Below are 27,728 nucleotides of genomic sequence, written 5' to 3' on the forward strand. Positions count from 1 at the left end.
ACCACACCCCTGCCATAGGATATGTCTCAGCCGGTTGAGCAATAGATCCATCCACGAAGCCAAATTTGTTTTGGGCGTTCAAAGCGACGCGCATCGCGCGCAACCAAGTGTTGTAGTTATTCCCATTCAGTGCGTGAGAGACCAACGTAAGCCCAAGATGATCTGAGCTATGAAGAAAAAATGGGTTATGGGTTTCATCTGAATGGGTGTTTTGTGAGGTTTGGGTAGTTTGTGAATTTTGGGTTGAAGGTACCACCAACGGCTGAAATCGATTATGTGATGAAGAGCCACCACCACCACCTCTGGCCATAGTGGCTTAATGAGGTGTAGCGGAAATGGTTGGAGCTTACAGCTCTGATACCATATTAGAAAAGGAAATTAACAATAGATTTAGAGAAGAAAAATTCTCTTAATTTTTCTGTATATTAATATTTGAATGTATGCTTTTTATATACAAGTAGAGAGTTAAACAAGAGAATTTACATGTAGTTAGTTATAACAGAAATATGATAACAAAATTGATAAGAGAAAAAACAAACAATTAAATATACAATCGTTAGCTTGTGGCTAAAAACACAGAGCCCAACAATTGGGATTAAATGAGAAAAGAGGAAGTCTTTCATGGCAATCACATGGTTGTTTTGCATGCAATTGACGATAAAGATAACAAAAATGATAGTTATACTGTGTGAACAATGGTGAATCACGATATGAAAAGAGAGAAGATTACTGAAGAGAAGAGAAGGGTAAATAAATGAAAATGTGTAATTAACAGTTCTTCTTCTCAAGTTATATTTATTGATAATAGATAAGTACATTATCCATATCTACCATGCACCTACCATATATATATATATTTCACAAATATCTACTTTGCACTTCTTATCATGTATCCATTTACCCACTCCATATATGAGATAGGTTAGTGGATAACTCACTCCATTGGCTATAAGCACATGTGGCAAATTACATGGTGCCAACATAGCTAATTGTTTTACTTTTAATAAATTTGGCGACGGAAGGACTAATTTAAAAAACACTTACAAAGTGGGGACCTAATTGAATAAACTAACAACCTATAGACTAAATTGAAAGCCATGTAAAGGTTCAGGTACCTTTTTGCAATTAAGCCGAAGAAAAACCCTCAATCTTATAAATCCTCCGCCGCTGCTTGTATTTTCTTTAGAGTAGGACAGAGCCCCCGACCTCCTAGGGTTTCTCTTTTCATCTGCTTCAATGGTAAACACTGACGCCTGTATTTCTATGTGCGTGTATTTATATGGAGGTTATTGATACATGATTTGTCTATGAAAATGGCAGGGAAAGGGAACAGGGAGTTTCGGTAAGAGGAGGAACAAGACTCACACTCTCTGCGTGAGGTGTGGCCGCCGCAGTTTCCATCTCCAGAAAAGTCGTTGCGCTGCTTGTGGTTTCCCGGCTGCCCGCAAGAGGAAATGTAAATATCTCTCTCTATATCTCTACCTGTATGACTATATATACACATATAAACATTTAACTGTCTGGATTTGTATTTATGTGCTTGTGGATAAGTGTGTTGATGATTTGTTGCTGTTTCTGTATGATTTGTCATTCTTGCTGTCTTGGTCTACATGGAGGCTTGTTTTTTGGCTGGCATTTAGTTTAATCTGTTGCTCACTGATCGATTTAACGTTGTATGTTAATGGTCTTTTTTTAGCTTTACCAACAATTTTCAAATGTTTATGTTTTTCTGAGCGATTCCACCTCTCAAATTTTGTTTTTTACGTGCATGAGTTTGTTTTTATTTTTAATTCCTAGTTGTATGAAGAAAATATTGAATCATATCATTTTGGCAAGCGATGTTCATATTGTGTTATTAACTTCATGAAATTATGTTCATGTTTGTATCTATAAGTTGATCTAAGTACATGCTTTATTCTTGGTTTTAGACAACTGGAGTGTGAAGGCAATTCGAAGGAAAACTACTGGAACTGGTAGGATGAGGTATCTCCGACATGTTCCTCGCAGGTTTAAGAGTGGCTTCAGAGAAGGTATTAAATTGAGTCTCTCTTTGATTTCACTCCGTTATACTCTAAGCTATGGATTTGATTGTTTGTCATTTGATCATTATTTGATTATCATTCTTTGGTTTAACCTCAGGCACCCAAGCTACCCCAAGGAAAGCAGCTGCTGCATCAACTTAAGCAGTTGAAGGTTCATAGTGGGCATAATTTGTAGTTTTAAATTGAGTTCTACATGTTTAAGACAGCTTTTTTCCATGGGAAGTTGTTGTAGGATTTCAATATGTTTCATGCTTCATTGGTTTTTAGTTCTGCTTACCAAATAGTTACTTCAAATTTTGAGCGACATGGATGATAACTGTTGTTTGTCAATTCATTGTTTCCTTGTGCTTTAACGAGAATTTATGTCTTTTCTCCCATGAGATGGATTTACTTATGCTTCCTGCCCAGGCTAGTAGTGACAACTTGTCTTCTACAATTTAATTTGTGTCTCTCTTTCTTATTGAGCCTAAAAGCCTTGTTCGATCTTTGAATTGATTCTAGGTGTGATCAAGTTATGATTTGGTATTTGGTTGGGATTTGTTTTGAATGGATGCAGTGAATTCTGGAGGAAGAAGTGGATAGTTTTCCATTGTGCTATTTATATTATGTGACTTATGCATGGGGCATTGGTCTTACAATAAGTGTTCTCTAAATCATAGGGAGCGAGGGAGAAGAGAATTTTTGTTTAGTGGAATGTCTTAATGTCGAACTGGCTTTGATATAAATTGGCACTAGAAAAGAGTGAGTACTTCTAGTGCGATATGGTCTTGTAGTATGGGGTGGTTATGTTTATTCTGTTTTTGTCTTGTGATTCTTACTTAAAAGGAGCCTCAGGGATATGCAACATCGCCAATTTTAGTAATGCAAGGTTGCCATTCGACTACTTGTCCTGTTTTAGGCCTTTTAGCGTGCTAACGGTATCAAGCATGTGTTTTAACAAGATTAACGTATTATATATTGGGAAAGTATAAATGTAGTCTTTTAAACCATAAGTTTTGTTATATCGAGTTCCAACTTTCATGTAAATTATTTTTTAAGTTGACAATTTTTTTATTTTAATTTGTGATTATGGTACAAGGTGCTGCTGTAATTTTAGTCTGATTAAGAAGTCTTATTTTATTATGTTAAGAGACTAATATATTATTCAAGAAAAAAAACTTTCAAAGATTCAATTATAACTTAATTGTATAAAGTAAAAAATGATGTTTTGGGGATTGAGAGACGAAACTGAATTACCAAGCTGAAGAACATTTTTGTTCCTTTATCCCCTCATGCCATCTCAAAATATATAATTTCAGCAAAATTCTAACAAGGGGCAAGTCCAGAGTTACTACTCCAAATGAAGGATAATGTATTTTCTGCAAAAAATCGTAAGCCAAGCCAAGCATAAAAAGTTTGTTCTTGACCTTAGGAAAGAGCAAAGTAACACAAGCATGTGTTTTCTCATTCCTGAAACTGAACTTGATATGTATTCATCAGTTGGATTTAAACTCCCCAAACTTGCTCTTTTCTTCATGCAACTGCTTGAAGACATAATCCAACTCCGGGAATGCAGATAAAAGTAGCAGCTCAAGAAGGTCAAACATGAGTTGCTTCAAACAAACTGATGACTGCAATAATGTAGAAATGCAATCACATCATCATCACAACATAAAGCTATATCCGAAGATTGAAATCACATTGACAAGATGAAAGATTAATCAATTCTCTGAAAACAGATTACCTGAAGAAAGAAGTAGATATCCTTGGCACATTGTTCATACTCCTTCCGACCAACAAGGCCTGTGATAGGAGCTGGTGCTTTGTCTGTATTGAAATAATGTGCATTGCTGGATCAGTCATCTTTATTGGAAGTCTTATGCCTTCGATAACACGAAAAAAGTTGGGAAAGCAAGGTTACCTATTATTAGCTCGTATACAAACTTTGCACGTCGATCTGCTTCTTGTTGCTGTTGCTCCTCATTCGATTTAAGGGATGCTATTTCAGAGGGTTGCTGGCCACAAGGTGAACTCATGGAAGGACTTCTAGATGGTGGCAACCGTTGTCGCTTCGGATGTTTGGTTATAAATATTCCATCAGGCCAAAGTATCTATTTCAAACACAGGGAAGATTAAATCCGGAAAGTAGAAATTCTTTTGTCAATTACTAACATTCAGGGCTGAATAAATTTCCAGCAGAGTGCACATAATCCCAGTCCATCAGATGTGTTACCAAGGAAATGTACACAGCCTCCTGAGACCAGGTTGGTCCATTTTCGACTTGTTTCTAATTTGTTCATAGTTCTTAATTGTCATATGAGCTTGGATGTATACAATTAGAGCATGACTTTTAGTGTTTAAAATATTCCAATCTCCACCTTGAATAGCTTGGGAACCAGGAGTTCAATTCCTACTTTGAGAAGCAAGCATTAAGTTCTCCCCCAAAAAAAATCAATGTGATTAAGTACAAAAAGTTCTACTATAATATCAATGTAAATCAAGACTAATATGAAAAAGCTTAAAGCTGTTGAATTGACTCATCACCTGTTCAATCCGCTTGATAATGGAAGCAACAATTGATCCCTTACGCAGAAGCTGGATTTTTTCTATTAGCCAATCGTCTAAGGCATCACCCATTCCAAGTTGTAGCACCTGTTTTACCACCCAAAAAGCCTTCCGTCTGTGCCATGGAAGTCCAGGGAAACATGACTTCATCTTATCAAATAAAATCAAATGTGTATATATATATATATCTGTACATATTACAAAAAACATCCTATAAGTCTGTCTCAATTTACACTGTAGTTTTAAATTTTATCAACTTACCCCTTCTGTTAAATAACCACATAATTTAATGAGAACAGACCTCAGAAGGCTAGCTCAGAAATTTAATAAAATATCCATAAGAAGAAGATGCAGGCTGGAAGAGAAAATGAGAGAAACAGGTTTTTCTTCTTTTGCAAACTATTTCCTGAATATCTTAAATGTGTTTGCTTTGTGGAAAGATGGAGGGGTAGAATTATTTTGCTAACACAAAAATTAGAAGGTATTATAACTGAAGAAAATTTGCAGATTCACGATTAATCAATAAAACTCTGATTTAACATAAATATACTTGTTCTTGAGAGTCTCAGATCCATAATCCTCTTTTTCTGTTCATAGAATGAATGCTGCCTCCACACTTAATTGATTGACCAACTCCCCTAATCCCCTAGTTTTGGATTCCATCGCAAGCAAGAATAAGGGAAAATAAGCTAATAGGTGGATATGTAGAGAGAGAGAATAAGCAAAGAGAATATGAATAATAAGTGAAAATTTCAATCTCATCACTGGCCCTGATTATGATACAGCATGAAGAAAAGAGATCTGATAATGGGTTCAGATAGGTTAATGATTTTGAGGAATTGACAGAACTCACGATATCTGATGAGCATTTCTAACAGTAGAATGTTAGTGAGAGATTAAACTGGCCTCAGTGTTAATTCTATTAATAATTAGAACTTTTATAATTTAAGAGAAGGTACAAATTTTAGACAATACAAAAGTAAAAAGGGTAAATTAGTCGAATTAAAAGTACGGGATGTGAACTGAGATACAAACAAAAATATAATGTTTCTGGCGTGGGGGTTGGGGAGGAAAGAAATAGTGATTGAAACTTGAATGCCAATACTGACAATTATATAATAATCATAGAAGCACTGATAGTTCACCTGATCCATCCACCATCTTGGAGCTGGAAGATAACATCAATAAAATCTAGCATGGGGACAGTTATCATTGGTGGTATCCACTGCATGGAAGACAATTACCAACATTACAGACTCAAAGATCTACCAAAATAAAAAAAGGTCCACAAGCGTGCAAATTTAGACAGACTGATTATAGGACATTATGTGATCGTTTACCTCTGTAGGAAGGGATGGATCTGTGGCAGCATCAGCAAGCGACCTGGAAATCTCTTCCAAACCATCAGTCTCTCTTTCTTTTAGCATCTTTCCCAAATTTCGCGAAGGATGTGTTTGTTGCATCCTACCATTTGGATCACTCTCTGAAGTAAATGACTTTTCATGTTCTTTACCAGCCACAGAGGAATGAGATGAACCTTTTGTATCCAACCTTAACCCATCTACTGTAGAATTATTTTTCAACTGCAATGAAGATTCTCTGTTTTCAATGCTCAAATGTTCTCCCCGGGAGGATAGCTGATCAACCACAGGTCCAGTGACATTCAAAAGCTTTTTACTTGTTTCAGGAGGCTTATCATCCAGATCAACTAGAAAGTTCATACACAACATGAAAAATTAATAATGGAGAAAGAGGAATGAAGTAAGACAGATGTTTCTTATGTTTTGGAAAGATAAACTCGGAGAAACATTTTTCTGCATAGTAATTGTTTACCTGACAAAGTTTCCACAATAGAGAAGGAACTCGAGAATGCATAAGTCTGCAGACAGCAGATAATATAAGAAATTAGCCATGAAAGAAATATTCATACCCCTACAGAAACCTATAAATGGAAGGAAAAACTACCAAACCTGAGAATCAACACTAAGAAAATCCCAAACTTCAATTGATCCTGAAACTGTTGGAAGCTGCAGGAGCTTCTGAGAAATGACAATAAATGGAACAGTTAACTAAGTATTAGGAGCAAGCACACGACATGAAGGGACAATATGAGGCGAATCAAAACTAGTTCAATAAAGTGGAAGTCTACATATTTGAATAGCAAGTCTAAACTCGTGTAAGTGACGAAGCAAGGAATAAACTGCTGACCGGTCTTAGCTCACAAGAGAATCATAAAAAGAGTACTAGAATACAAGATTATTATTAGAATAACTTCAAGAGGCATATACGGTTAATGAATAAAATCTCCCAATATGCAGTTAAAAATCAGAAATCAGGCAAGAAAAGGGGATTTCCTAAACAGAGGCATAAAATGTATATTATATTCAGAACAAATCTATAAATATTGTGAAATTTATATACAAGTCCATTCTTAGTTTAATCAGGAGACTTTATAGACTGTATTAGGATATATATATATGGAATCCATGATGGAATAAAAATTTGATAAAATGTGTAGACTGTTTCCAATGCTCAATATATTCTAAATTCCATTAAAACTGACAAATTTGGAATATATGTTCTAATTTCATATAAAATTTCATATTAACCAAATCTTTTTCATTTTAGGTATGCCTCTTATCATCTTTTAATTAAAATAAATCTGAAACAAATAAGTTCCATACAAGTTATAGATTTATTCCAAACATATCCTTAATTCCAAATGTTGAATAATGTTTACCAATAAGGACATTAAAGAGGGAGTTTAAATGGTTAACCTTCAAATATCTGTCAAGTAATTTACATCGTTCTTGAATGAGAAGTACATCTAAACCTGTTGACAAAAAATGTTTTGGTGGCAAATGAAGATTATACTCTGGAAACTCCCTAAGCCGCCGATGCAACTCCTCAAAATGTCGAAACCTGAAAGAAAGATCAAAATATTGGTAATTGAAGCCATTTTGTAACTCGTAGAGTATTAGTGATAAACTGATAGCATAGGATGAAACAATTTATAAAGAGCAACTGACACCTTCTTTTTATTGACCAGCTATGACTATTTACATCTGTAACAGATATGGAATATACAGCAAACATTTTGGACCCACTCTTCACAATATTTGCACCCAGCACCTGCAGAAGATAATAAGCTTGTGTTGATTATAAATATAGATATATTTAGAGATACATAAACACACAAACACATACATTTATGGAAATATCAGAGAATGAACATTAAGCATGTTAAATCAAGTGCAAGTACAAACTTCATGCACTGACCTCACATCTCAACTTGAAAAACGAATCTGTCATCAGTGACCTTTTCACGGAATTAACAGTAAAAGCATGGCTTTGTGATATTGAAATAGAGGGTACAGATGAAGAAGCAGTTGCTCCGCTGTTCACTCTACTCATGAACTCAGTGTCAGAATCATCACTAGAATCCTCAGTTTTTGGATGTCCTTTAGAAGGACTAAGTATATCCTGTCCATCTCCAGACAAGAAACTTGTTCTCTCCACCTCTTGCCAAACAGGCAGCTTATGACTATTCAATCTATACCTTTTCCTACCAGACTGATTTGTAGGTATCATGCGATACTGAACTTGCCCTCTACTAGTCTTCTTTGTAAACTGGCTTCCAGAATTTTCAAGGGGGTGATGAATGTGAGACACACCCAGATTTCTGTTAGTTCTGCCATCCCAAACCTTAGTTCCAGGGGAATCAAGGCCTGTTATGTTGCCAGTTTCTTCATCTTCAGAGTTATAACCACTACTGCTTTCGGATTCAACCCCCTCCAATCGCATGTGGTTGGGTTCATTATCTTCTGGGTGCGAACTAAAGGAACAGTTTATTACTCTATGCTGGTCACGTCCAGATTGAACAGTATGGCTGTCAGAGGGATTAAGTTTGGCTGTATCTGTTCCTTTGGCCTTCGACATTTCCTTTGCATGCCCTACAGTGACATGCTTTCCTACAGATGAATGCTGCGGGACTTGCTCAATTAACTTCTTTTCCCCTTTCTTTTTGTAGTTTCTCCCCTTTGCCCACATATTTTCAAAATTCTCAGGAGCAAGGACCTCGGTTTTCCTTCGTGAAATCAAATCTAACATATCACCCCATTCCCCTGCAGAAGAGTGCTGTTGAATTCCCTGTTCATCACCTGCAGTTGTGTTTGGGGTTAATGAGCTCCATGAACGAGAAGATTGTGTATCAACCGAAAGGAGTGGATCTTTCGAAAAATCTGTTCCATTCACATTTTCTGTTTTAGCAGAATCTCCCACATTCTGAGACTGATCATTTCTTAACTGCACAAGTTCTACACCAGTAACTGAAGGGTCTAGGAACCTAGAAAAATGATCAGCAGAAATCTTGGAAGAACCAGTTGGTTTTGCCTGAGATGCCTCTACTGTTTGAGAAACGCCCTCTTTGGCCTTTGTCATGGATATGATCAAGGATTCAATTCTTTCATTTATAAACCTGCCCTCAAAATTCCAGGAAGACAATGAACAGCAGTGACTATGAAGTAAATTAAAGAGTTGAAAGAAGGACTACCTTGGACTGGCTAAATTTAAGACTGGTCGCATCACAGCACAAGCAAGAAGCTCCCTCACTGTATATCGAAAGAAAGAGCACTGCAGATCTTCAGGTCTGAATGTGAAAGAAATTAGGCCATCCATCAAATGCTGCAAAACCTGCCAATTAGATAATATGGAGTTGTCTTTAGAAGAATAAGGAACACAAATGAACCTAAGCAATAATGGCTTCAGCCACAATGGCTTCATGCTTAGAGCATGATGCCATTGACTAACTAGGAAAATTAGAGAGCGATGCATACAGTAATAACCTTGTGCTCAGCTTCAGCAGAAAATAAAGCCGGATGCAATTTATTCTCAGCGGAAAGGATGCGTCTAATTTCCACATCTCGCTGTTCAATAGTCAGTGACCATACTTGCTTCCCCTCAACCTTTGCCTGACTCACACGAAAAAGCTCCAAGTGACTACATATGAGATTAATAAGATCCCTGCACCATCCTAGAAGAAAATTAGTTCCCCAAAGAACATTTTAACAGATAGAAGTGACCAAAACTAGCTGAAAAAATGAGAAGTTAAACCTTGTCAACAGATCAATGAGATTAACATTTCTCATGCGACTAGAAAATTTCCCAAAAACACCATTTATGATTTGTACCAGTTCTTCAGGACCTTGTTTATCGGGTGTTAATCGAGAATACCAGAGATCCGTGATCCACTCAGAAACGAGATGCCTGGTGAATTGATCTATTGCATTCTCAACAACAGGTGAGTTGACTTTCTTTCTCCAGTTGGATCGATCAAGAACTTTGGGACATTCTGGAGACTTCTGAGATAATCCATCTGCTGAGGAAGGTTTGCTTTTATACACAATGGCCTTTCTCCGCATTTCAAAATCTAGGGAGAAATAGCGAAGGAGAATGATTAAGCAAGTAGCAGCAGGCAAGTTGACCCAGACCGAGGAGCTTGTCACTGATATAAGACAAAGAATATTAAATTCCAACAAAAAATTATGTTACCAAGAAGAAATAGTAATTCATGGAGAAGGAAGGTAAACTGCTTAAAACTTCTGAATGAAACTTTGTACCTTCCATCAAAGGTCAAAGCTACAAGTTCATATCAACTTGGCTCAACAAATAAGTTATTTATATAAACTAGATGAGATAAGGTTAACATGAAATTGCAAAATTCTACACAAAAGTTGACCAGACACATTGTCCAGAGAAAAGGAAGAATGTTGAAGAATTATACATCTTAACAGAGATATCAAGGAATACAAAAAAAAGAATTTATAACTACATAGGGCACTGAATATAATGATATCTATTTGCATAGGATGTTAATTATATAGGAACGGACTATAAGAAAACTAGCTTAATATTCTCAAATAGACTATATAGGAAATATTCCTATCCTCTGAAATCCCCCTCCAGCAGAATCAGAAAATAAGTTGAAATAAAGTAAATAAAAAATTTAAATTAGTATTGTATTTTGATGAATTCCATGGACTACTTCATAACAACATTGACAAATTCTTCGAACCGCCTTGCAACAAGTTGACGAATTCCAGAAACTGCCTAGCAACAAGATTGATAACTTCCACATGCCACAAGGATAGATTTCAAACAAGCTCAACCAGCAATGACTACCATGTAACATTAACAACAGCCATAAAACCCTTCACAACCAGTGTGATACAATCAACCCTTAACTGCAGGCTCTGGGAGCTCAGTCCTCAGCATGACGACTGTGTCTTTAAGCTGTCTGTCGAACTCCATAGCCATTTCATTCTGAGCTTTTAATACAGCCATAGTCATCAATAGTAAGGATATGAAACCGGTTATAGAGAAAAGGAGGAGGAGAGGTAGTCTGTCGTAGAGGGTGAGGGTGGGTCTAGGGTAGCCGATAGAGAGGGAGGCATGTGTGGTGAGAGGTAGTTCATTAAGATTGAGAAGAAACCATTCGACGTGGTTAGTAAGAGCAAAAATATGAAGGGATTGAGGATCTGTGAAAATGGGAGAGGCTTTCAGGTAACAATATCGCTGGAAGAGGAGGATGTCAAATGGTTGCTGGACACCTTGGAAGATTTTTATTGGAGGAAGGGTGAGTTTACTGATTGCTGAAAAAGTTACTTCTCTCTCTAAACCCATACCCCCTCTCTCTCTCTCTCTAAACCCTAACTCGTGCTCAGCCTTTGGTCGGCCGCCTTGTCCGATCAAAACCCTAACACATGAACTCGTATGGTCGGAGGTATCTTTACTTAGAGGAAAAATCTTTCAATTTATGCTGCAAAGGAAAGAAGGCAGAAGGGCTACGGATTACAGAGAACGGGAGAGGATTCCAAAGGTTGATTTTTTTGGACAAGGAGGAGTATACATGGTTTCTCGATGCGTTAGATGATTTTTGGTGGAAGTGTAGACCGGGCACATGGGCAAAACATTTGGTGAGAAGAAACTGAGTTATGATTTTCTTATAGCTCAAACTGATGAAGGAAATACCTAAATCTGACTGTTCAAGGAGATGGGAGGGTGAAGAGAATTTTTTTCCGAGAGGTTTGCAGGGAAAAGGGTGGTGGAAGTTATTGGTGACAGCACATGAACTGCGGACAAACCAGTCAAACCGTCTATAGGCTCGGAAGCTGGAGAAAGGAAGAAATTGGAATGTCCAAACGAAAAGGTGGATCAAATGATTTTTTCCTGGAAAGCTTCTTTCCACTGTCCTCACTATAACATCCTGATCAACGCTGATATAGCATTGGAGTTCGAGGGCAAGACGTACGCGGCGGTGGTACATGCTGTTGAGGGTAGTGTGATTCAGGTAGGGCAGAAACAATCTGAATCTTGTCGGGTTGACCCAAATAGTCATTATGGTCCATGAATTGGGCATACGGTTAGTGCCCCAAACGACAATCCCAAACGTCGTTTTGGTAAAAGAGGTGATAAGGCTAAGACCCTCGTTGTGTTGGGCCGCTCTCAAACTGTTAAAAAAGATGAGCCGAGGGAAAAGAAAAAGTATTCATGGAGAGAAAAAGGGAAATGGAAAATGAAGATTGATGTTAGCGGGGGCCTTTCTGTGTGCCCGGATTCGCTTGGTGCTGTCTACCCGACCCGGGGAGAGACATCTGGCTTCTAAAGAGGAGGACCTCTTTTCTCCTAGGGACCTGACAGATATTAAAGAAAAGAGAAGTGAGAAATTAGGGCTTGACGAAGAAGAAGCAGATGTGGAAAATGAGAAAAGGGTGTTTGCTGCTCAGTGTCTGGTGCTGAGAGATAGAGAAGAAGAAGACAAGTATTCAGTTTTCTCTACAATAGAGGAGTTCGAAGGTGAAGGGAAGACTGATTTTGAAGTTACGGGTGATGAAAAGGAAGACCTGAAGGAGAACCGGGACGTAATGGTGGTCGAAAATGATTTGGCCCTTGACACTTTTCACGACCTAGATATTGAAGAAATCATTCAACTGAGTTTAGAAGGTGTCAACATATCAAGCTGAGAGGCGCAGTATTGTTCTCAGTGGGTCATAAATAACGTGAACAAGTTCAGCAAAAAGATGGGTGTCTCTCTAGAAGGTATGGAAGATTTATCATATTTTTTCTTCTCTGAAATTAAGAAACCAAAAGTGCTTGTGAGTAAAAATGGATGGGCCAGCTGTAACTGAGAGGAGAAAAGTGAGTTGTGGTACCCCAGGGGAGCTTAAAAGATTGGAATCTACCATCAACTGACGGGAGGAGGAAAGAGCGCAAGAAAGCTAAAGGAAGTAAGTTGTATTCTGAATGATAGGAAAAATTGTATCTTGGAACGTCCGCGGGATGAATGATAGAGGTAAAAGATTGGTTATTAAAGGTTGTTTGAAGAGATGGAAGCCTATGGTTGTGTGTCTGCAAGAAACGAAAATTGAAGACTATTCCTCTGTTAAGAATTATAATTTTTGGTGCAAGAAAAACTGGGCTTGGCATGCAGTCCCAGCAAATGGATCTACGGGGGGAATGATAATTTTCTGGAAGGAGGAATGACTAAACTGTTTGAATGTCATCATAGGCGAGTGCACCATATCTTGTATATTCAGCAATTGCAAAGGTGATATTGAGTGGATGTTTACTGGGGTCTATTGTAGAGGTAATAAAGTGGAGAAAACAAAATTGTGGGATAAATTGGAGATGTGCAGAGCTAAATGGGGTGGCAGATGGATAATTGGTGGCGATTTCAATTTGACATTAACAAGGGAGGAAAGGAGTGGTAGCAATTTCTCGGTGGCTGACGCTACAGAGTTTAAAGAAGTTTTGGACAAGCTAGGGATAGTGGATTTACCGACGTCTAAAGGGCATTGGACCTGGTCCAATAAAAAAAATAAGTCCAGAATCGATAGATTTCTGGTGTCATCAAATTTCCTGCTGGAGCTGACTAACGTAAGCCAAAAAACTCTTCCTCAACCCACTTTTGATCACTATCCTATTTGTTTGGAGGCAGAGGGGATTCAGTGGGGACCTGTTCCTTTTCGGCTTGATAACAAATGACTGAGAAAGAATTGTTTCCGCAGTTTGGTGGAAAATGCTTGGAAAAATTGTGGTGTTCAGGACTGTGCCAGTTTCAAATTTGCTTACAAACTTAGGCACTTGAAAAGTGTCATTAAAGTTTGGGCTAAAGAGGAGGGGATGAAAGATAAAAGCAGCTTTGAAAATATCTTGACTGAGATAACTCTTTGGATTCTAAAGAGCATGATATTGGGCTGAGTGAAGAGGAAAGGAATATGAGGGGTATATTAAAGATTCAACTTGCCTCCTATTTAAAGGAGGAACTGATGTGGAGACAGAAATCAAGAGAGAAGTGGTAGGAGGAAGGGGACCACAACACTAAGTATTTCCACGCTTTGGCCTCTCATCGACGCAGAATTAATTTCATAGAGGAGATTATTATGGATAACAAGAAAATTGGGGGGAATTTTGACCTGCGAGAGGCTGCAAAAGAGCATTTTACAAATCTGTATTTGGAACCCCATGTTTGTCGGCCGAAACTGGATGGCTTGCCTTCTCTCAGTATTTCTACAGAAAGCAGACAGCGTCTGGAAGAAGAATTTACAGCTGATGAGATTCTTAAGGAGCTGAAATCCTGTGATGGTAATAAAGCACTGGGTCTCGATGGTTTTAGCATGAGTTTTTTACAGAGTTTCTAACCTTTACCTAAAGAGGATATATTGGCTGTTTTCAATGCTCTGCACAAAAAGGGTAAGTTTGTTAAATCTCTAAATACTACATTTATAACCCTTATACCCAAGAAAGGTGGAGCTAGTGAATTTAAAGATTTCAGATCTAGTAGTTTGGCTGGCTGCTTGTACAAGCTAATTGCTAAGGTGTTGGCTAGAAAATTAGTTGAAGTGTTGGGTGAAATTATTGGTGATTGTCAACATGCTTTCATTGGTGGTAGGCAAATCCTGAATGTTGTTTTGGCTGCTAATGAAACGGTTGATGAGTTAATGAGTAATAATAAGGATTGTTTGGTGTGTAAACTTGATATGGAAAAAGCATGTGATCATGTGAATTGGTACTTCGTGGATTACATGCTTTGTAGGATGAGTTTTGGCCAAAAATGGAGAGATTGGATGAAAGCGTGTATCACCACCACGTCTTTTGTTGTTTTGGTTAATGGGGGTTCTTCAAGGAGATTATTATGGATAACAAGAAAATTGGGGGGAATTTTGACCTGCGAGAGCCTGCAAAAGAGCATTTTAAAAATCTGTATTTAGAACCCCATGTTTGTCGGCCGAAACTGGATGGCTTGCCTTTTCTCAGTATTTCTACAGAAAGCAGACAGCGTCTGGAAGAAGAATTTACAGCTGATGAGATTCTTGAGGAGCTGAAATCCTGTGATGGTAATAAAGCACTGGGTCTCGATGGTTTTAGCAAGAGTTTTTTTACAGAGTTTCTAACCTTTACTTAAAGAGGATATATTGGCTGTTTTCAATGCTCTGCACAAAAAGGGTAAGTTTGTTAAATCTCTAAATACTACATTTATAACCCTTATACCCAAGAAAGGTGGAGCTAGTGAATTTAAAGATTTCAGATCTAGTAGTTTGGCTGGCTGCTTGTACAAGCTAATTGCTAAGGTGTTGGCTAGAAAATTAGTTAAAGTTTTGGGTGAAATTATTGGTGATTGTCAACATGCTTTCATTGGTGGTAGGCAAATCCTGAATGTTGTTTTGGCTGCTAATGAAACGGTTGATGAGTTAATGAGTAATAATAAGGATTGGTTGGTGTGTAAACTTGATATGGAAAAAGCATATGATCATGTGAATTGGTACTTTGTGAATTACATGCTTTGTAGGATGAGTTTTGGCCAAAAATGGAGAGATTGGATGGAAGCATGTATCACCACAACGTCTTCGTTGTTTTGGTTAATGGGGGTCCTTCAAGTTTTTTCAAGGCTATTAGAGGTTTAAGACAAGATGATCCTCTTTCCCCTCTCTTGTTTATAATTGTGATGGAGACTTTCAATGGGTTACTTAACAGAGCAAATGAGCAACAATTAATTAGGGGTGTGTCGGTGGGGAAAAGAGGGGCTGTCATTGAAGTTTCTCACTTATTTTTTGCTGATGACACTTTTATTTTCTGTCAACCGGAGTTGAGAAGTATTTTGCACTTGAGATGTGTACTTTTGTGTTTCCAGGCTATATCCGGTCTGAAGATTAACTTACATAAGTCTGAATTGGCAAGAATTAGTGGTAGTGGAGATGTTGGTTATTTTGCTGCGATTATGGGGTGCAAAGAGATCGTATTTCCGTTCAAGTACCTTGGCCTTCCTCTTGGTGCTAAGTACAAAGATACTTATCTTGGGATCCGGTGATTGAATTGAAGACTTGCGAGGTGGAAGACAAATTTTCTCTCCAAAGGGGGGAGATACACTTTAATTAAAAGTACAATCGCTAATCTCCCTATTTACTACCTATTGTTGATCACTATCCCTATTAAGATCGCAAAAAGATTGGAAGCAATATAATGTAAATTCTTTTGGAGTGAAAGTGATGAGGAGAGAAAATACCATCTTGTGAAGTGAGAAGATGTAAAAGAACCTATCAATTTTGGAGGTCTTGGAATTGGGTCCATGGTCAACATGAATATTGCTTTACAAGACAAATGGTTGTGGAGGTACTTGACAGAAGTTAATAGCTTATGGAGAAAGATTGTTCATGCTAGATGAGGCATGCACATGGACAGGAAAGAAGATTACAGTATTCCTGCTACACATCAAAAAAGTTTGTGGAGAAGAATTCTAATGCAATTGGGCAATTTCCAGCAGTGTATAACTTGGAAACTGGGAAGAGGAAATAGGATCATTTTCTGGGAAGACGATTGGATAGGGGATGACTGCCTCTAAAGACAGTTCCCCAGAATTTTCAGCACTGCCCAGTCTAATCAGATGGTAGTTGAGGAAGCTTACCGAGTTGTTAATGGCAGTATTGTTTGGGAGATTAATGTATGCAGAAATTTGAATAACTGAGAGGTTCAAGAGTTTCAGGATTTGTTGTTATTGTTGGCTGAGATGTCTGTTTCCAATTCTGATGACGGGCCGTGTGGAAGTTTGAAAAAAAACGGTATTTTTTCTGCCAAGTCATATTATCATCAAGAGAATGTTTTGAGATGTAACCTCCCGGCCAAGCAAATTTGGAAAACCAAGGCTCCGCTCCACATTACCTTTTTTGCTTGGGAGGCTTGTTGGGAGAGGATTTTAACTATCGACAAACTGAGAAGTAGAGGAAGGGTACTCATTAATGGTTGTTATTGTTGTTTAAATGCAGAGGAACCATCTCCTTTTGTGGTGTCCGATTGCTCATAGTCTTTGGAGCTTGGTTTATGCCCTTTTGGGTGTGGATTGGGTTACGGCTGGGTCCGTGGAGGGTGAAATATGGGCGTGGGATGGTTTATATGTAAAAAATAAGATTGCTAACTTGATACCTCTGTCTGTTTTCTGGATCATTTGGAAGGAAAGAAATAGTAGAGCTTTTGATAGTGTTGAGAGTAGTATTTCTAGCATAAAAGAAAGATGGCTTCATTCTTTTAGATCTATTGTGATTGGCCATAACATTATCAGTGATGTAAATTTTGAAAATGTTATTGACATACTAACATGATTGTAAATCTTTTATAAATGGACGGTACCCTTTTTTTGGTACCTCATCAATATATATTATACATTTTTATCTCAAAAAAAAAAAAAGAAAAAAACCAAAGAAGGGTGGGGTTTACTGGGGAAGAATAGGACTGATGGGTTCAGAACTTACGGATTGCTTCGGGATGGAACAGGAATGGGAAGTTTTTGGTGATGAAAGAAGAGAGAGGGAAGACAGTAAACCGAATCTTCATTCCAGATGGGCATGGGATGGTTTATATGTAAAAAATAAGATTGCTAACTTGATACCTCTGTCTGTTTTCTGGATCATTTGGAAAGAAAGAAATAGTAATCTTTTGATAGTGTTGAGAGCAATATTTCTAGCATAAAAGAAAGGTGGCTTCATTCTTTTAGATCTATTGTGATTGACTATGACATTATCAGTGATGTAGATTTTGGGAATGTCATTGACATGCTAACATGATTGTAAATCTTTTGTAAATAGACGGTACCCCTTTTTTGGTACCTCATCAATTTATACTATACATTTTTATCTCAAAAAAAAAAAAAAAAAAACAAAGAAGGGTGAGGTTTACTGAGGAAGAATAAGACTGGTGGGTTCATAACTTACAGATTGCTTTGGGATGGAACAGGAATGGGAAGTTTTTGGTGATGAAAGAAGAAAGAGGGAAGACAGTAAACCGAATCTTCATTCCAAATGGGCTGTTTACAGACTTGCAGAGCATGAGATAATCAATCCTAACAGAAAGGGGAAGAAGACTGTGGGAGAGAAATAAGGTAGGGGAATGGATGTGAATGCTAACAATATGAGAAAATGCGTCTTTCACTATCCACACTGTAGCATGGAGTTGTGCATATCCGTTGACGCACCATGGTCGTATGTGACGGTTGTGAAATCGCAGGATGTGCAGGGGAAACGAGTAGGGCAAATAAGATCCGGCAACGAAATGAATGGGCAAACTTCATTAGGCCGCCAAAGATAAAGGGATCAAAACACGTTGGGTTCATGTTGTTTTGGGGGTTTAATGAAAAAAGCAAGAGACCACCATGGGTCAGAGCCAACAGAGAAAATTGGTTAAAAAGGTATCTTCAAATAGAGAAGGTAAGTGGATTGATCGACCCGGCCCAAGTAAAACAAAATTAAGACCTTGAGGGTCCAATCTGAAGTGGGCTTGGAGGAGAAAAAACCCGACCTAGTTGGGTGGTCCGAACCTGTTGATGCAAGATGGAGCCGAAGGGAGGAAGGCAAAAAGAAAGAAGGGAAGCTCGGAGGAGGAGGACGATGATTTTGATGCCGAAATGAGGGGATCCATTTCAGAAGGGGGTGTCGAGACCGAGAAGGTGGAACTAGTAGAGGAGATGAGATCAATAGAGATTCAAGTGACCGAAGAAGATAGATGCGATCTAGTAGTATTCTCAAAAGAGGCAAAGTAGCAATATGAAGAGATTAGATGGCTTGCAATAGTGGTGGTGCCGTCAGGAGGGGAGATTGTGGATGTAGAGGTGGAGGATAGTTTAAAAAATAAAGAGCGGAAGGGACTGAGAGCTCTTCAGTGGGATACGGGGGACATGGATATAGTTGTATGGATTTTTCAAAATATCCAGAGAATAAATAAAATATTCTAGGGCTGACGTTCGAGGGTTTTGAAGAGCTATTGCTTGAGATCTTTGGGGTAATAGAAAGAAGGAGAAAGGTGAGGCAGAAGGAACCAGATTTGGCATTTAAAGAGAAGAAGAAGCATACATCAATAAATTATCATTGCAGAAGGAAGAACGCTAGAGGAGTGGAGAAGAGCAAACACAAGAATGATAGATAAAATATCATCATGGAATGTAAAGGGGCTGAATGATAGAAAGAAGAGAGACATAGTGAGCAGATGTTTGAAGAGATGTAAGCTGAATGTTGTTTGTCTTTAAGAAACAAAGATGGAGACGATCTCAACAAGGGAGGTAAAAAGTTTGTGGGGGGTGAGGTATTAGCAAAAGAATGGCTAATGTGATGAATAAAGTTTTAGGCGAGTATCAACATACTTTTATGGGATGAAGGCATATTATGGACATGGTACTAGTGGTTAATGAGGTTGTTGATGATATAATATTTTGAAATAGAAAAGGGGATTTTTGCAAACTTGATATAGAGAAAGCTTACAATCATGTTACTTGAGGATTTATTGAATACATACTGAAGAGAATGGGCGTTGGAGATAAATGATATAACTGGATTAACTCTTATATTACTATAACATCTTTTGCTATGATGGTGAATAAGGGTCCATCTTTTTTTTTTAAAGGCCACCAAAGGTCTCAGACAAGAGTATCCATTATCTATTTCTTTTTATTATTGTCATGGAATCTTTGAATAAATTGTCGTTAAGCCCAGGGAACTTGAGTTGTTTAGAGGACTAAAACTGGCATGGCTGAGCATATTAATTCACAAATTTTTTGATGATGACATCTCAGTGTTTTATAAACCGGATAAAGGAGCTCTATTCAATCTTAAATGCGTTCTATTGTGCTTTTAAGCAATTTTTAATCTTAATATCAACTTAACTAAGTCCAAATTGGTAAGGTTGGGTGACAAGAGTAGTGCTAGTACATTAACAAAAGTCTTCTAATGCAAAAAAGTGGAGATGCCAATTAAATTCCTAAGTATGCTCTTGAGCTAATTACAACAATGTGAGATGTGGAACCCTGTCGTGGCAAGGTTCGAGAGGAGGCTAGCAAGACATAAGAGAAATCTTATGTCCAAAGGTGGGCGATTCACACTTACTAATAGTACATTGGCCAACTTTCCAATTTATTACATGTCCTTTTTGACATTTCCAGCGAGTGTTGTCAAAAGATTGGGATCAATTCAATATAAATTTCTTTAAGGTGACTCGAAAGATAGAAGAAAATATCACTTGATGGCATGGAATAACTTTAAAAAACCAACGCATCAAGGTGGCTTGGGGTTGAGATCTTTTCTAGAGATGAACCTAGCATTGCAGGGCAAGTGGCTTTAATGGTTCATGAAAGAAAACGACATACTATGACGAAGGGTAGTAGATGCGAAGTTTAGTACTACGGAGAGAGGATGGTATTCAGAATACTGTCAAGACCACATGGGAAGGAGATATGTAAAAAGATATGCATGGCAAGGAATAAACTTGATGAATGCACTAGGTGGAGGATTGACAGTGGGGAAAGAATCAATTTTTGGATCGACTCTTAACTTATTAGAGGAGGAGCACCTAGAGATCAATTTCCCCATATCTTTCTTATTGCCTGACACAAGGATATCTCAGTTTATAAGTCTTTCATAGACATTGCGGAAGAAAGCGAACGAGATGTGGAGGTAATGAGAAACCTCAATGATTAAGAAGTTAATGAGTATGAGTCTCTCCTCAAATCAATATCGTCAGTTTCTTTAAATGACCAACTAGTTTGAAGCCTCAATTTTATAGGGACATTCATGGTTAATTCTTTATATAACTATTTAGTCAAGAATGATTTCGTAGAGACCAGCTTTCCTTTTTGGAAAATCTGGAAGGTGAATGCTCCTTCTGGAGTTGCTTTATTTGCTTGGGAAGCAATGCGAAAATGTATTCTCACTATCCACAAGTTAATGAGAAGAGAAAAGCTTAGGACTCGGCAAGAGGCAAGGAGTCTTAGGATCATATCTTACTTTGGTGCCCACTTGCATACCAGTTATGGACCATGACGTATGACTTTTTGAGTTAGTTGGGTAATGGCAAGGGTTGCAAAGGATGAATTTTGGGTCTGGAAGGGTATTAATGGTAAAGAAAAAACATGTAACTCTCATTCCCATTACTATATTTTAGATAGTGTGAAAAGAAAGGAATATGAGAGCTTTTAAGGGGATGGAAGATGGTTTTGGATAGGGTTAGAGATAATGGTTCCAGATCTTGTGGTCTTTTGTCATGGGTCATCTCCTGTATTCTGTAAAAAATTTTGGGGACCTCATTGACATCCTGATTGGTAAATATTTTTATATATGGGTTGGCACTCTCTTAATGTTTGTAATTAATGATACATACTATACTTTTTATTTCATAAAAAACACGAGCTTCCCATGTGATAATTCAACAAACTTTGTGCTTGGTCATTCTCTTTAGTAGCAAATTTAAGGGAAACAAATAATTGTTTAGAAGTGTAAAATCATGGTGGGAGAATAAGATCAATGTATTGAATAACTACAAACTTCAACTTCATTCTTGAATTGAAGATAACTAGATCGAACCATTTGCTTTATTAGCTAAGGTTCCTCCTTGCACTAAACTTACATATGGTTGTCTTTTTCAAAAAGGACTTGGGCAATAGGAACACATGGTGGTTTTCTAGTTTTTCCACTTTGAACTCTACCTTTATGCACCTTACTACAGACAAAAGAGAGGTACTCGTTGAATAGGAGCTAAATCAATTCCTTAATTTCCATAATCTCCTCGTTGCATCTCTTATTGTTTTGTTTTAATATGCAATTTACTCTTCTTTGGGTATTTGTAACTGATTTGCCCACACTGTCCACATCTAAAGCAAACAATTTCTTCACCTTTGGAAAGAGTCCTAGAAATTGATGTTGATCCATTCATAAGTTCACCTTTTGATTCGAAGACTTCTGGGGCCTGGATTCCATGAGAAAAAATAAATGTTTCTCGAAATTGAATATTTCAAATATTCTTCCACATCAATAGCAACTTGGTAGGTTTGTGCTATGGTTGCAGGAAGTTGCCAAATTAACTCTCTTTCAATATCAGCTTTCATTCTTGCCGTATTTTGAGATGTATCTTGACTATCATCATCTACCAACTGACTTCAAATTCTTAATTAATTAAACTTTTGTTATGTACTCAATTATTGACATATTACCTTGAATTAAAGTGTAAATTTGGTCATAAAGTTTACCAAAGTAGATGGAAGGTAAATACTTTTTACAAGTTAACTTTACCTTATATTTCAATTGTTGACTCCTTGTTATATTCTCATCAATGTTATTGTTATATTGTAAGTCCAACTAGTTTCATTTTGGCAAATTGAACTCTTCGTGCATCTAAATGTCATACCAGTTGAAGTATTTCATTGAGTTAAGCCAATCAAGAAAAACATGAGACCTCTTCTTCAATCAAAATAAAGAGCTTCCACCTATCCACATTTGTAACATCTCCAGCATCATCTTCAACGTGTCTTTTATCCGTGGCTTGGGTAACTAACAAAGTTTGACCTAATGAACGACTTATGAGGCACACCAATGTCTTAATTCTTCAAAAGTTGCATCGACTGTGTTATATATTGTCTCGAATCTAGTATTAATTTCTTCCTCGAACACATCTTGCGTAACATTTAATTCAAATTAAATACCATTTAAAAGTTAGAATTTTTTTAAATGAGTGTCAAATTACTCTATTTGAGATAGGAACCGGTAAAAGGAATCAATTTGATCAAACTTGTAGCTTAGGTAAGTTAAACGCAGTAGATCAAGCAAGCCTTACATGCAGTTGATTATGCGATTGGTCAATAGTAGCAAGCTTCTGTTACCAGAATTGACAAGAGGTGGGAGATACAAATTCGAGATCCATGTGAGATAGAACGATATGGAAGTACGGAATTTAGAGAGGCAGTGGATGAGAGAAATTGTATCAACGAGTGACGCACATAGGTGGAACTTCGAGCCTAGGCTTTAGGGATCCACAATTGAAGTTTTCTAAGGCTGGTGGTATGGGTCTTGTTGATCACCGCCTAGCGGTGGCCCACCGCTAGGGAACAAACTAGCAGCCATTTTGAGTGTTTAGGGTTTCGCAATTTTGTTAATTTTTCTTCTTGTTCAAATGAGTTTGGGGCTGTTTGGACATAGTATTTTGGGTATATAATGTAAGAATTTTTAGCTTTAGAACCAAATTGATGCAGGACAAGTTACGATTAATTTGCTTACTTAGTAATTTGGTTTAAGAACCTAGACATGACACCTAGGATTTGTTAGATATCATGTAAGAAGTCTTAACCATCACATCTGATGGTTTGATTGTATCATTAACAAAAAAATTGAGAGATTCTCAAAGTATTCTAGTAACCTAATAATGATCTCAAGGAGATTGCAATAGTATTTATAGCGTACCAAGTAATTCTTTTCTGAATAGGATTAGATTAAAAATAGAAAGACCAATAAGATCATAATACCACTCCTAAAAAGATACGAAACACTAATAGCAATAAGATTAGAAATACTACTCCTCATAAAGATAGAAAATACAAATAGTAATATGATCAAGAAGAAATACTATAAATATAATGAGAAACTAAACCCTAATAACAATAAAGGCTTTTTTTTTTAGATAAAAAGAATGTAAATTAAGTATAAGACACCAAAGAGGTGTCGCCCTTATATAAAATATTTACATATTAATTAAAACATCAAAAACCTTCCCAAAATTATCTTACCCATATACATCATGCTCCATAATTAGAGCCCTAAAAGTATTTATCTATCTACCTCTAATTCTACCCAAATCTCCCACACACCCATCAAATGCTCTAATGTTCCTCTCTTTCTAGATCATCCAAAAAATAGTTAATGGAATGAGCTTAACAAATTTTAAATTCTTATCCATCCCATTCCAAACCCAAGGTTCATTTTTCACCGAACCCCCAATCAACCAATTGATACCCAACAAACCATAAACTATGTTCCAGATACTATAAGTCACCGGACACCAAAGAAGAAGATGATTGTACGATTCAGCCGTCTCCTTACCTAAATAAAAACCCATTAACCATAATGTGACCCCCTTCTCATCAACTTGTCGATAGTGAGGATACATTCCCAACTTGCTTCCCAAGCGAAACGATTCTCAGAGGCGCCTTCACTTTCCATATTTGTAAAGTCGGAAATCTCACATCTTCCCCATCTCTGTTGGCCAAATAGACATAAAAGAACTTGAGAGTAAAGATATTATCTTTTTTCAAATTCCACACTCTCTTATCTTAATAAGAATAAAGTCTTAAAGTTACTAAAACTATAATAATTTTTTTTTTTTTGAAATAATACTAAAACTATAATAATATACTACTTAATGTTATAGTAGCTTTATACTTAATAGTATTATAATTTTTAATCCGTTTAGGCACTTTAAAGTTAATCTACTCTGCATCAAGATTTGCTATAAGAGTAATATCTAAGATCCAAATCAAACATTCTAAAGTGGGTGAGAATCCCTATGGTCAAACCCAAGGAAAATTGGCTACATTCATCACCCCTTCCCACTAGTCTCTTTAGCAGGAAAAGAAAAATCAACTCTATTATAGCATAATAACGAAGCAAATAGAGCATTCTAGACTTCTCAACCATCCTTCAAGATTAAGGGTTCATTTCTCGAGGCAAGAGACAATGTTTTGGTAAGGAACCAACTCTAAAGCTACTAAATTCAAGGAGGTCAAGATACTTTCTATAATTAGTGAATTGATGGTTTTACTATAGGATGCTGATTGCTAACTGTTTTGAAGAAACTGTAAATGGCAATACTCAAAACTTCTTGTTGAAGAACTGAAATTAAAGAAAATAAGAGAAAAGATTTTTAATTGTATCGTAGCAGCAGAGTGTTCTGGTGAAAGACAGTCTTGAATGAGCTAGGATCCTGAATCCAAGTATTGCTGAACTTATAAAGTGGTTTGCACTCAAGATAATTAATGTAGCACAGCTGAATAGCAGTTCAAAAATGTAAGTATAAAAAAATTCAATCCACCACAACAACTGTGACTGTTAATCCACAATTGCAGGATCAAGAACACAACCATAATCACAAGGTTATTTAGGCACTATAGCATGAGATAATATCAATGAAGTTTTCTTCATAAGATTCTTCCTAATAATTGAGCAGTGCCAACTATTAACACGGTTTCTAGATATCTTATGATTTCTAGAATATGAAATAGGAAGCATGGAATGAATAGGACTCTTAACTAAATAAGAAATAATAAACTTAAATTAATAATAATTTCCTAAATCGACTACATATCTTTGATGATCCATAAAAGATCATAATTATATAACATCTTAATATTGTAGTAATCCCTCCATTATGGGGCTCTTCCCTCTTCTGCATCAATAATCTCTGTAGTTTCTGCAAGAGTACGGCCATCTTATATAGTTTGCGGGATCCTAAAACATTGTAAATACTTTAGGAAAGGCATCCTCAATTTTATTTATTTAATTTTTTAGATAAAAAATGTAAATATATATAAACAGGGTACCACTCATATACAAATTTACTGGTGTCAATAACATCCCCAAAATTCTCATCTCTAATGATGTCATGACCCAACACAACGTTACCAAAATAATTAAACCATACATCTCTTAGTCTATTAATATCCCTCTCAATACCCTCAAACGCCCTCTTATTCCTTTCTTTCCAAATGGCCCAAAAAAGGGTTAAAGGGCTAATTTTAACAATATTCTTTTTCAGGTCAGTCCCACTCCAAGCCCAGATCTCATCAAAAACCGAACCAGAGATGACCCAATTGATTCCAATCAGTCTATAAATCTGGCATCACAACTCGTGGACCACCTCGCAGTGAAGAAGTGGCAGCAGGATTCCACAGCCTTCTTGCACATAAAACACCCATTAACTACAATCTGGCCTCTGGTCTTCAGCTTATCAAGTGTCAATATACTTCCTCTACAAGCCTCCCATGCGAAAAAAGCAATTCTAGGCGGGCCCCTGGAATTCCAAATCTGTCTTGAAGGGAAAAGGGGAATGTTTTCCTGCCCAGTCCCCACCAGCTATCTTCATTTGTGACAAAAAGGTCGTATAATAATTTTGAAATGATTAAATCAGGTACCTGCAAAAGCTATCTTCATTGCTATAAACATGAAAAAAAATCAGAGTAAAGCAAGAACCCTCCACTGACTTCAACACCTGAAGTAATTTAGCTCGTGAAAAACCAGTAAGTTTGCACAACATTTCCTAGCTCAAAGGTTCATGATATGTTAGAAAGTTATTCATGAATTGTAGGAAAAGACAATAGCAACTGGTCAACAGATACTGACATCTTGAAGATGCCGATATCAGTTGTGATGAAAGATGCCAAAACGGAAGGTTGTAACTTCATTGTTATCTTTATCTTTTTTAAGGTTCGGCTGCAATCTAACAGGTGTGTCTAAGATTTTGTTCCATCACCTGGTCTAAGTTTTAGAGTTCACAACAACTTTATAGCATGTTACTTTCTGGATTCACATCTGCAGCACAAGTTGGTGCATTATATAACACAAGATAACCAATGCTGAAACTACATAAGTTGATGCATTATCAGCATATAGAATATGAATTTTTTTTTTCTTTTGAAAGGACATATAACCCTTTTACTGAAACTATAACGAATGCTGTTTACCCAAACAATATAATCGTATATGAAAAGAAAAATAGAAAAATATTGAACTTTTTATCATGTCCTTATTAGAGAAGATGGAGAAGTCGAAGGAGAAAGAGAACGAATGGGGAAAAAACAAAAAGAACTAGTTCATTTCATTTTTATCTTAAAAAAAAAAACTACTTCATTTCACTTTCCACATTCAACTCGTGGAAAGAAAACTCCAATATCCACAGTTTTCTTTTCCCTCAATAATCAGGAATGTTTGGAGGAAAATTATCTTGCTCTCACTTCTTTCTCCTGCCAATTATAGTCTGCGCGAACACCAAAAATTTGACGCAGAATTGTTTGAAAAGAGAAAAAAAAAAAAAAATAGTAGCCCTTAAGGTTAACACTTATAGCATCTAGAACAAACGAAAACTTCAACATGTCTAAGACGTGCGTATTACTCGCTACCAAAACCTCACGTATTGTGAAGTTACCACTCTTACCTTTACATTTTCACCGTATAAAACCCTAAAGAATCGAGCTTTAATATCTGCTACTATACGGAATAATCAAACTGGAATAAGAATGAAAAAGAAAAATGCACGAAAATAATTCGATCAAGGAAGACATCGGAAACTTACGTGACATGAGGTAAGATAAGCCGACAACGCATATAACCAGAAACACAATCCGCTTCTTCGCTTCCTCCACCAAATCACGAATAGTCGCCAGCCTTTGCGGGCTCATGTTGTGAATCAAAGGAGAAACAATTCCTCTATATTTCCCAATCTTCTTTATCGCTGGGCCGAAAGACCAAATCTATCTCTTGTCAAACGAAACGACCTTCCTCTCATTTCCACAATGGATCACCAAAAGAGAATCCTCTAAAAATGCCAAAACTGTCATTATTAAAAAGAATAAGGAACTAAATAGGGCAGTTCACGAGAGAGGATCAGAAGATGGAAAGAAAACGAGGAAGGTCATATGAGGACCGGTAGGTTTTTGCTTCCGCGTGACTGTATTTGTTTCTCACAGTTTCTGTCACTTTACCTTCCTTCTCCGTTTTCATTTTTGTTGGGATTTATGGGAGTTTTGTATGATCTATTATTTTAACCACCATTCCCCAATCTGACAAAAGTATT

The 27,728-nt window shown here is 37.0% G+C and overlaps 2 protein-coding genes across 4 annotated transcripts; one reads left to right on the forward strand and one right to left on the reverse strand.

The window, feature by feature from the left end:
• The first annotated feature begins 1,083 nt into the window (after positions 1-1,083).
• On the forward strand, positions 1,084-2,419 carry LOC110810849 (large ribosomal subunit protein eL37z-like). Its single transcript, XM_022037145.2, has 4 exons — positions 1,084-1,239; positions 1,321-1,456; positions 1,929-2,030; positions 2,140-2,419. Exons 1-4 carry the CDS (start codon positions 1,237-1,239, stop codon positions 2,181-2,183), a joined length of 285 nt encoding a protein of 94 aa, XP_021892837.1. The 5' UTR covers positions 1,084-1,236; the 3' UTR covers positions 2,184-2,419.
• Positions 2,420-3,270: 851 nt separating this feature from the next.
• On the reverse strand, positions 3,271-27,728 carry LOC110810859 (phox (PX) domain-containing protein). Of its 3 annotated transcripts, none has more exons than XM_088218102.1 (15): positions 27,228-27,725; positions 9,699-10,089; positions 9,431-9,608; positions 9,139-9,278; positions 7,866-9,063; positions 7,618-7,718; positions 7,364-7,508; positions 6,557-6,625; positions 6,420-6,465; positions 5,927-6,294; positions 5,732-5,811; positions 4,566-4,701; positions 3,943-4,132; positions 3,766-3,848; positions 3,271-3,652 (listed from the first exon to the last, which is right to left on the reverse strand). In XM_088218102.1, exons 1-15 carry the CDS (start codon positions 27,331-27,333, stop codon positions 3,518-3,520), a joined length of 3,366 nt encoding a protein of 1,121 aa, XP_088074228.1. In that variant the 5' UTR covers positions 27,334-27,725; the 3' UTR covers positions 3,271-3,517. The 3 variants fall into 3 exon arrangements, with proteins under 3 accessions (XP_088074228.1, XP_088074227.1, XP_088074229.1); XM_088218101.1 differs by having other exon boundaries at positions 9,422-9,608; XM_088218103.1 differs by lacking the exons at positions 3,271-3,652; positions 3,766-3,848; positions 3,943-4,132 and adding an exon at positions 4,139-4,431 and having other exon boundaries at positions 9,422-9,608; positions 27,228-27,728.

This window comes from Carica papaya, chromosome 4, assembly GCF_054855325.1.
Source record: "Carica papaya isolate Zhongbai chromosome 4, ASM5485532v1, whole genome shotgun sequence".
NCBI lineage: Eukaryota > Viridiplantae > Streptophyta > Magnoliopsida > Brassicales > Caricaceae > Carica > Carica papaya.